We start from the raw sequence: 11,113 nt of genomic DNA on the forward strand, positions 1-11,113 counted from the left end.
TACTGTAACAGCCATGTAGAATGTCTTTGAGGTACAAAAGAATCATACTCAACAACAGGAAATCTACTAAATAAAACTCAGTTTGAAGTGCTGTTTGCATGGGTCTCCTTGTAGGAAGCCGGTTGTTGGTTGCCAGTGTGGATTTTCCCTATTGGCTTTTCTGTTATGATGACTGAGTGTTTCCACTCTCAGCTGAGCCACATAAAATATGCTTGGCTTGGCATGACTGCTGCTAAGAAACTTATCACCCAACACTAGATACAAACGTATTTCCACAAATGTCATGTTTCTTAAGCTATCAGTTTCCAGGATAAATGTAGACACTTCTACCAATATTGGTTCAGTGGAAGATGGGATGGACTGTGAGATGTTTTTCTCAAACAGACAATTTTCTTTTTTTGTCTTTGCACCTTTAATACATTAATGTGAATGCCAATTTCTCCATTTGCCCATGCACTAGATATGGGAGTTGTTTTGGTGTATGTGTCACCTGACTGCCCCCAAAGAATATAACATATTAAATGATGTCTACATGTGCACTACAGGAGGCTTATGTGATGGCCAGTGTGGAACACCCCCATGTGTGTCGTCTGCTTGGTATCTGCCTGACCTCCACAGTGCAGCTCGTCACCCAGCTGATGCCCTACGGCTGCCTGCTGGACTACGTCAAAGAGAACAAAGACAATATCGGCTCCCAGTACCTGCTCAACTGGTGTGTGCAGATAGCCAAGGTAATAGAATACCTCGTAAAGGCATCAAGTTACATCGTAGGGTCGGTTTAATAGCTATTTTGAGCTTTTCTTGCAATAACAATAATGTTTATTGGATGTCTGTATGTTTTTTTTAAAGCCATATGATAAAAACTAATGTAACTGAGCATTTCGGCAGAGCAAGTCAAGTTGTTTTGTTTCGCAACTGCTAGAAAGAACAGTACATGCTGCTTTTATTAACTGGTACGAAATATTGTTGAATGATATGACTTAATAGGTGATGATGACAAGTCTATCATGAAAGCACTTTGAGATCTTTGATCAAGTCTGATCAAGCAATGTTTCCATGTTATGGCACTGTAGAATCAGACAGCTTGTGAAAAAGAGCACTGCACTTATGTAATAACTTGTACTTCATCATTTGTTTGACAAAAGGGTATGAACTACCTGGAGGAGCGGCACTTAGTACACCGTGACTTGGCAGCAAGAAATGTCCTGGTGAAGACTCCTCAACATGTCAAGATCACTGACTTTGGTCTGGCTAAACTCCTCAACGCAGATGAGAAAGAGTACCATGCAGATGGCGGAAAGGTTTGTGGAGATTAATTAAATAATTAATTAATTAAAAATAAAGTAGTGTACTGTGTCGGCAGGATAAGTCTGTCTGTCATGAGTATTTCAAAAAGATAAAAAAATAAGTTTAAAGTGTGTTTTCTTTTTGTCCTACAACTTAAACTATTTTTTTTGTTTTATAGTCAGTTGTTGTTGCTGCTGCACACAAATAGGCCTAAGAGCAACCTTACTTGTGCATTTATAGCCTGTTACAAATGCGGTGCTTGTTGGACAAATTACATTACAGTACAGTACATGAATGAATTTGCCCCATGTCATGAAAGATGGTATTTTTGCATTTGTAGTTTTGCTCTAGATTGTATCTTACGTAAGTGAGTATAAATAATTCTGTTAGAGAAGATAAATGACAAATCTGACAAGTTCCTTCTCTTGTCAATGTTTCTTTGTGCAACTAAAATGACCATTTTCCTGACAGAAAAATGTGTAGTGCTTCTTTTTGTAGTACCCGATAAAGTATTTTTCCCAGAATATGATAATTACCAAATATTTGTATTTGTAACTTGCTCAAACATCCAATAATATGGTAGAATGCCCTCTATATAGGTGTATTACCATATTATGTTATCAGAACTTTATTACGTCGGTGGTTTATTATTTTTATATAATCCATTGAACATCTTTATTATGTGAATAGACTTAATCCTTATGTAGGAAACCATGCCAGAAATCAATTTTTTTAAGCTTTGTGCGATGCAAAATGCCATAAAAACTGTTTACATATCTAAAATTGAAATATATGTTAATTGTCAGCATTTTCAGTAACTTGTGGAATTTTGTATGCATGACTATCGCAATTCTGCGCCACTAGGTGACAGTACAGTTATGTATTGTATGTGGTGAAGACAGTGATGATGGATTTAAATTTACAGCACTTTAGGTTAAGAAGACAAATTTGATGAGATAATATCAAGGTATAAATTAAGTTATTTCTCCTCTTAACAGGCTATTACAGACACTGCTGTGCAAGTGTACATGCTGCTATCTCATTGAGCTAATTAATCTTCATCCCTCCACCCTGCAAACAGAGTCATGTAAAAATGTTGACAGCATTATTAAATGACTGCATGTTTTGCATGAAAATATTGTGTTAGTGGTCCAAGCAAGCTTATTGTCCAGATGTACTCAAAGGAACATTATGGTGGTGCATTATTAACAGGTTAAGTGCACATTTACCGGGGATTCACAGGGATATTGCATTTGCGGACGTTCCTGCAATATTTGGAGAATATTACATTGCCACTTTTTGTTCCTCAGGTACCAATAAAATGGATGGCTCTTGAATCTATCCTGAACAGAACATACACACACCAGAGTGACGTATGGAGTTATGGTAAGTCTTGTACTTTATGTTGTGAATACATGCTGTACCTCTAACCCTGCTGAGCTTGGATCCTTGTGTAACTTCAGATATGTAAAACAGCTGGGCTTCTATACTCTTGAGTTTTGGTGACAGCCTCACTGGAAAAATATGTATTTTTTGCCAAATAAAGTGTTTCAACAGTGAGTGAGGCAAAGTAGAGGAAAGGCACTTTTGAAGCTTCAGATAGGATGTTGTTTTTGGATCTGTCAACATTTTAAAATACAAAAAGAGAAGGGAGAACATCTTGCTAGCATCTGCGATTTGTTGGACATAGGTAGCACACACCTACACACCAGCAGTCTCAGATGGACAATAATATGTAAGAAGAGATTGTTGCCACAACCCACATAAACAGTTCTTTCAGCACCAGGAGTTTTGATCATGCCTTCCGCTGAATATGGCAAAAGCATCATAGGCCCTGGCAGAAGTGACAGGCTTTCTTTCCTCCTTTCCCTTCTTTAGTTCCTCTAACGCAGAGATGCATCCTGCTAACTCCCACTCCTGCAGGCAAAGCCAATTTGTCAACATAGCTATTTTGATACTGTGTTATATATGGGAAGCTTACATCCTGTCACTCTCATTTCCTCTTTTATTGAGAGCAAAACAGTAAATGACAGCTCAACAGACTGATATACCAACTGTCCTCCTTTCTGTAGGCGTAACAGTTTGGGAGCTGATGACATTTGGGACCAAACCGTATGATGGGATTCCAGCCAGTGAAATAGCTGGGGTCCTGGAGAAAGGGGAGAGACTGCCTCAACCACCAATCTGTACCATAGATGTCTACATGATCATGGTGAAATGTAAGCTTGGAGGACCATGGTTGAAACCTTTTGCTTTCCTGAAACACATTTACATTATATTTTCCTTTTTTTATTCTGCTGCTGAAACTAATTTCGGATAACTTCCCCACAAATAATTTCCATCTTATCTTTTTGTCTTATGATGATGTGTCTGTACAGGTTGGATGATTGATGCGGATAGCCGACCTCGTTTCCGGGAACTAATAGCTGAGTTTACAAAAATGGCCAGGGATCCTTCTCGATATCTGGTCATTCAGGTATGATTTTACTTTCAGACCTAAATGTCTTAAATCAGTTTATTTGATGATGAATTGTAGTAACCCATTGGACACACCATGCTGACTAGGTACATTTTATTTCTATTCCAGGGCGATGACTGCATGCACCTGCCGAGTCCTACAGACACTAAATTGTACCGCAGCCTGATCAGTGGGGATGGAATGGAGGACGCTGTGGATGCAGACGAGTACCTGGTGCCGCAACATGGCTTTTTCAGCAGCCCGAGCACCTCCGTCACACCGCTGCTTCACTCCACAGTAAGCTACTTCATATTAAAAACTACAATCAAAGGTTTTGGATCAGGTGTGTCTGTCCATCTGCCTTCTGCATTTGTGGTACTGCGTCTCAGATTTTGACAAAAGCTGAGAAAATGATGCATCCTGGTACAAAAAAAACACAACGCCAAATCGGGCCAGTAGCGTCTGGTGGACTAGGCCTTAATTTTGATCTTAACTACACACCTGTAAAGTTTTGTCACTGCATCTTACACGGTTGTGACGCTATCACAGTGTGAAAACAAATCTGTCTGCAGACACACAGACAGACAGCAATATAAACACCTAGCAAAGTACACTAAACCTCTTCTGTTGTAGTTCCCGCTACACTAGGCGTCTCCAGAACCATGTTTTGCCATGATGACACACATACACAGACTCACAAGGTAAAAACAATACCAGCGTTGCTTTAACGTCTGGTAAAAACTGGTGTTGGTGAAGCGTATGTGGCTTATGGTGAGACTGGGTACTGCCTGTGTATTTTCAACAAGATGGTGTAGTTTTACTAAAAACGCATCCTACAGTACTTCACAAGATATTATGTATGATTGTCCACATAAAGTAAACCGACACCTACAAAGAAAAAAGTATTTAGAAAACCAAATGGCTAAATAACAACGTAAACCGAGAAAAGGCCATAAAATGAAATATATACTCTGTATACACTATACAGATTGGAAAATACTGGGCTACAGTTGCATTTAAACCATAGCAGCTGTTGACCTGGTCCACCACATTTACTTTTAATATAAAGGTTTTACACAAATCTGAGATACAGAGCCAGAATATTGTCACAATATTGTATGCAATGAACTTCCAGCCAATATAGTCATCTGAAAAAAGTGAATCTGTACATGGATGAGACACAGACACCTTTTACAACAGACACACACGCCAGACTTACTCACATTGACCCTCTCGATCCAAACAGTTGGAAGAGGAATGCCAGCTGCTTTGGAGGCAGGATAAAATTTCCCCGCATTCATTTAATTTATTAGGAATTGCACCACATGCACCAGCAGTGCACACTTTACCAACATGCAGTCAACTGTTTGAGTTTAGTTGTGCTATTTTAACTGTATTTTGGGAAATGGGATTTCTGCATAAATCATTACCCTGCGAGTCAGAATGGAAATAAATGCAGAGTCATTTTTCAGCTTGTTGAAAGCAATTATCACTCACATGATGCAGCAGAAGCAGAACGCTGATGGTTAAACTGAATCCAGGTGATCGTACAACGAGGAGAGTTACAGTAAACTGATCGTCCTTGACTTGAATCTAAGTGGCCAGTCATACCTGACCTGAACTCTGCTTACCCCAGTTGCCCTCCTTCTATTTAACTGTCACCAGTGGGACTATTTCTCCGCTTCCTGACCCCTACCCATTCGTCCTCATCATCATCCCCTCTCCCACGTTTCCTCCCAGGTGCCCTTTGATTGATGAGAACTGAATAAGGAGAACTCTTCAGGTTCAGTGAAGGCCATGCGTAGGTCTGGCTCTTGTACCTGGGAACGTTGCCTGCCACTGACAGCCTAGTTAAGCCATACAAACTTTAAAGTGTGATTACCTTTGCAGGCAACTTTTTAAAATCATTGTCCAATAAAAGCTCAGCATGAGTCTGCTTTTGTAATATCACTGTTGGGGCATGGCCCACTATGGAATCAGATTTTTTTTTTTATTTTTATTTTTACAGATGGTCGCTCCTTCAGTGTTTTTCATTTCCTTGTTGAAAGTAATTGCATTGCCACAGCTGCCACTCTGTTCTCTTTATTTGTTCGGTTTCCATGGTTTTAACACCGTTCACTTTCCTTTTTCCTCGAGAATATGACAAACACAACAAAGCTTGTCAGATTGCCTGAATGAATATGAATATGCTTAGTGGACATTTATTTCGATCCTCATCAGCTTGTACTGCGATGACAGCTATGGTTCCTCGGATACCATAAAAACACATTACTATCACTATTCAAAGGGAACTTATTGTCCCCAGGGAGGCTTTAAAATAAACCCCAGAGACTGAAAGCGACACACACATCAAAAGAACTATACATAAAAGAAGGAAGTCAGAATCAAATACTACCAAAGTAAAACTAAAAATAAAGGATTTGTCTAATTAAATTGAGCACCGCAGACCATCTTTGTGTTGTGCATTGTATTGAAAATGCCTGTTTAGTTACATTTTAAATCTTTCTTTATTTAAAGGGGCTGTACTCAAAATACAGAAAAAGAAAACAGCGGGCTACGATTGCCTCCACATGGCTCTCACAGACCTTTCCCCAATATGTGAAATACTTACATTTTTTCCACGGCCACATGCACTAACATGCACGCGCTACCAGACGGGCTTTCAAAACAAAGAACAAAGAAGCTTGGATTACAAGACACACAGAAGGAGTGTGACTTCAAGCTTAACATTACTCATTGCACAGTATCTTTACATAAATAATAATAATTTGTTTGCTGCTATATTATTGTTCTGAATGTCGAGTATAGCCCCTTTTAATATCAGCTTTATGGATAACAGAGGCATATTAAAATGTGTTACGGATCTATAAAACACCCTTTCCTGCTCTGCATTTGATGAGGTGTCATCATAAAGACATTAACTCGTGTTTATATTATCTATTTTGCAGAGCCTCAACAGTAGCATTGGAACGTGCCACAGCAGAACTGGCTTATTGGTAAGAGAAAATCAACCCTTTAAATTGCACTTAAAGAAAAAGAAAATGTCCCTGTTTGTATTTAATTAATTGTATTATATGCCATAGTTCTAAAAAACCTCTCTTCTTTGTTGCAGAATGGATTCCCGAGCAGAGATGGAAGCATAGTACTCCGATATATTCCTGACCCCACAGACAAACTTTTAAACAACGCCTTCCTGCCATCTCCAGGCAAGTATCCTCCAACTTCAAAACCCCACATTTAAGTGAATCTTAGTAGAGCTCTCCACTCATCCGTCTGTTTGATTCAGTGAGGAAGGGGGGCATCTAGTGGGCAAGAAGCGTATTGTTGTACTTATTTCAATGCTGCCACAGCTGAAGAACATTTACCCTTGGTGTTGTACCATTTTTGCATATACTTTAGTCTTGGTGGCTGACGTGAGGGGATATAAAATGAAAAGTGGCATCATTAGGGCTGTACTCAGGATCATAAGAACAGCACATACATATTATTATCATCTGTGTGTTAGGCTACTTAACTATACACCACTACACAGGTGTGTTTTGTTTTGCCTCCATGATGATGCTAGCATCAGTCAGCAACCGTTTTAGTTCACACAAACTTCTAATTTCTCATTGTCCTTTCCACAGCATCGGAATTTACTCTTTGTTTACTTTGGAACATCGCTCATAAAGCCATGCATTTTGACAGCAAGTAACTTCCTCGAATGCACCATTGGGGAAAATCTTTCAGAACAGCCGCTCCTCCCAACTACAGTATATTGGTGATAATGTAACTTTGATTTCAAAAGTAAAGCAAATGAAATGCTCACTTTGATAGGTTGGTTGGCTAAAGAAAGTTTCATGTCTGTAAGTTGATATTCAAATTGGTACTCTACTGTTTTCTTATTGCCCTTCTAAAAAGTTGTGGGATTTGCAAGAGACATATTTATAAAAGATTGGTCAAAATCGATGCCGCCAAGAAGATATCCTAAATGTTGGGCGCTAGTTAGGATGAAGTTCAACAAACACTGGATCCTACATTTCCCATAATGCATCTTGGTGGCTTTGTTGACTTTGTAAACATCCACTTCTTTCAAACTCCATGCCCCCAGTTTGTAACACAGAACATTATATAATTGTTTTGACAGACTGCGTAGAACAATCAATAAACTGACTTTAATCTGGAAAATTAGTAGAGTGACCCTTTAACTCCAAGCAGTGGCTGCCTGGAAGGTTAAAAATCAATCTGCAAACTTAGGGGTTTGAAAATGATCAGCAGTGTCGTGATGTAATGGTTTGCGGTTAATGGGCTGAAACATGTCACCATTATGTTTAGATTAGTTTAATAAATGACCTGCTAGTGTATGCAGTTAATGAAAAACTAGTGTCCTTGCTAATGTCAGTGTGGCTTTCTTACAGACTACATGAACCAGAACGGAGTGTCAGATGTGATGAATCCCATCTACCAGCACCCTGGTCCACCTCGCACCATCCTTCCCACCATCTCTTCAGACGACACAGAGACAGAGTACCTGAACTGCTTCAAAAACGGGGCCTACGGACCGGAGTACCTCAACGAGGTCCAGTCCCCCGCTATGCTCCCGCACACCACCAATGGCACGGTCCACAGCATTCAGAAATACCAGCCACAAAATAGCATAGACAACCCTGATTACCAACAGGATTTCACTCCCACCTTCAAGACTCACGCCAACGGACACATCCCAGCAGCAGAGAATACAGAGTACCTGGGCCCAGACTGAGGACTTGGTGGATACAGACAATAAGTATGAGACTGTTTCCTGTTCCATTAAAAAGGCGCATCGATGTATTGGCTGAGAAAGCATAGCTAAGTGATACCATCAATTATCATATATGTTCTTATGGAGTTAAGTGACACTTTGTGCAGCTTTCCGTGTTGTGCGCATGCAGTCATACTTGTCACGCAAAACCCATCTCATCCCAAAGACTTTTTTTCCTACCACCAAACTACAAATGACTTTTTCTTGATGACTACATGGCTCAGTTGATCTGAGAGTTGCTGGACCGGATGCGCTCCATCCATATGTTTCAACCCCTGTCAGAAAGTTGTGCACAAAATGTTGTATGTGATCACAACGCCTTTTTTCTAGGAGGCAGAAGCTGGCAGCTCAACCCAAAACACAAGCCAAGTGTGTTGTAGAATCAAACAGTTCACACAATCAGTCAACAGAATTGAAATGTTGGAATTTAAAGGGTTGACAGCACACAGTGGTGTTCTCGCTTGATGCTGATGTGAAGGCTTGGAATATTTCTCTGTGGTGTCATGACGGGAGATTTTAAAAATGCCGGCTCAGCTGTTGTGGTCCTCAGAGGCCTGACGACACTCATTTTGAAGGATGAGTCAAGGAGGAAACAAAATGTTGCAATGTATAGAATCTATTGTCAGTTTAAAGGGGAATACTGGTGAATTGTATTGTTTAAATATGTTACTTTTATGCTCTAAGACAGTTCTGTATGTATTACAAACGGGTTGCTGTCTCTCTTAGATTGAAACGAGTGAGCGTTTCCTGTACCCCTGAAGTGTGATGATATCACACTACCTGTGCAGAGAATGTTATGGTAAATATAGCAAATGTGATTGTAGTTGTATTCACACAGCTGTGTTGTGCAGTTCAAAACCTGCAGCACGAGCATGAAGCCTATTTGTGTGGACCCACAAAGTTAGCTTAACTTTGAGCATTATATCAGTAGGGCACATACATTTGTGTACCCAGGAAGTATTTTCTGGTCTGGTCTTACTGAGTATTTCCCCCATTAGTATCTTAACACTGTCTGCATTCACACAGTTTATCAAGTGTTTACAATACAAAAAACGTTACCAAGAAAAACTAAAAAGCTTCAAAAGAGTTTTCTTCTTGTTTGGAATATTGATGGTACAACTGTCTTAGGTCATGTGAGTAACTTGTTTGAATTGTTAGATTAGAAGTAGTATTTCCCTGTAAACATGAGTTGTTTTACATACTATTTGAATTGTTCAAGTCAGAACAAAGAATGTGTCTAATGTATCTATATTATTTCATGGAGACTTTTCTTCTTTTATTTTATTTTTTACAAAAGTGTAGACTGTTGTTTCACAAGGGTGTTGACACCATATCTATGGATCTGCTCCTAGCTTCTTAGCTTTAAAGTTTGTATTCTTCTAAGAGCATTAACTTTGCAAATATTATTCCTAGTTTTAAAGGAATATACTATTGTAGCAACCTGAAATCCCTACTTTTGCAGATTTTACACAGGTACATGTACAGAAAACCGTGATTATACTGTATACCCCAAAATAGTCACCTATAATTTATACTCATTACATAGTTTTGTCACATCATACGTGAATATGCACTTATTCCTGAATTGTGATTATTTCATTCAAAGGTGAACATGAATAAATCTTTTTTTCTATGGAAATACAGTTTGTTTTTTCCCTCACAGCTTAAACAAGTGAAGGCCGAGATACAAGAAGAAGGACTGGGAGCCCAATGATTCACTTACTTACCCAGTCTTTTTATATTGATGCCTGCAGAACTTCACGTAACAATTTAATGAAAAGCCTTTAGCAGATAATCATCTGAACGAGAGCATGCATCCACCCTATCAGTTGAGCACCACCACAATGATGGGACTTGAAACCATCACTGACAAGCTGAAAGGAACTTGTGTTGGCATTAGGGGAAAAAAACACAATTGAATACACTAAAACAATGGTTATTCAATTTTAATAGATCAAAGGTACACTCTATTTTGTTGTTTATTCTCCTAAATCTGCCCTTAAATTGCTAATTAGTGTATTCTGTTTAACTCCTAATTCGGGAATAACTAGGGAGGAACCGAGTAATTAGTTTGAATAAACAAGAGGTTTCTCAAACACCAGGGAAAGACAAGTGAAATTAAAATGTTGACCTGAGGGGGAAATTATTAAACACTCCAATTGTAATGAGATGCACACTCAAACTGCCAACACTGCAGATGTTTGACCAATTTAAAACATTAGAGTGGTTAAGGTAAAGACTTAAATTATGGGGTTAGAAATGGGTATTACTTATTTGGTTAATGTTATGTAATAGGGTAGGATTAGACTTTGGGGTTTTATGAGTTAGGGATTAAGGTTATGTTTAATGTTTGCAAGTTTTAGAGATGTTTTAGTTTAGGTTGCAAACTGTTATATTTACGCAATAAGTTATAAATGTTAAAGGTATGTTAAAGGCTGTAAAGTTAGAAATTATAACATTTAGGTTAAATAATTATATCTTTAGATCTAAAGCACTTGAAAATTTGGTTTAAAAAATTAAGTATTTCTCCATAACGTTAAATATTTGTTACTCAATAAGCAACAATTAAAGTTAGGGGGAAAACATGT

General features: G+C 38.7%; 1 protein-coding gene across 1 annotated transcript in view; it reads left to right on the forward strand.

The window, feature by feature from the left end:
• egfra (epidermal growth factor receptor a (erythroblastic leukemia viral (v-erb-b) oncogene homolog, avian)) overlaps positions 1-10,164 on the forward strand; it is a 43,001-nt gene extending 32,837 nt beyond the window's left edge. The window contains exons 20-28 of the mRNA XM_031294461.2: positions 546-731; positions 1,146-1,301; positions 2,598-2,673; positions 3,360-3,506; positions 3,666-3,763; positions 3,875-4,042; positions 6,694-6,741; positions 6,858-6,951; positions 8,143-10,164. Coding sequence (XP_031150321.1) covers positions 546-731; positions 1,146-1,301; positions 2,598-2,673; positions 3,360-3,506; positions 3,666-3,763; positions 3,875-4,042; positions 6,694-6,741; positions 6,858-6,951; positions 8,143-8,486 — 1,317 coding nt within the window. The 3' untranslated portion in view covers positions 8,487-10,164. The remainder of the gene's footprint in view (positions 1-545; positions 732-1,145; positions 1,302-2,597; positions 2,674-3,359; positions 3,507-3,665; positions 3,764-3,874; positions 4,043-6,693; positions 6,742-6,857; positions 6,952-8,142) is intronic.
• The last annotated feature ends 949 nt before the right edge of the window (positions 10,165-11,113 follow it).

The sequence above is a fragment of the Sander lucioperca genome, chromosome 9 (assembly GCF_008315115.2).
Source record: "Sander lucioperca isolate FBNREF2018 chromosome 9, SLUC_FBN_1.2, whole genome shotgun sequence".
In the NCBI taxonomy this organism is placed as follows: domain Eukaryota; kingdom Metazoa; phylum Chordata; class Actinopteri; order Perciformes; family Percidae; genus Sander; species Sander lucioperca.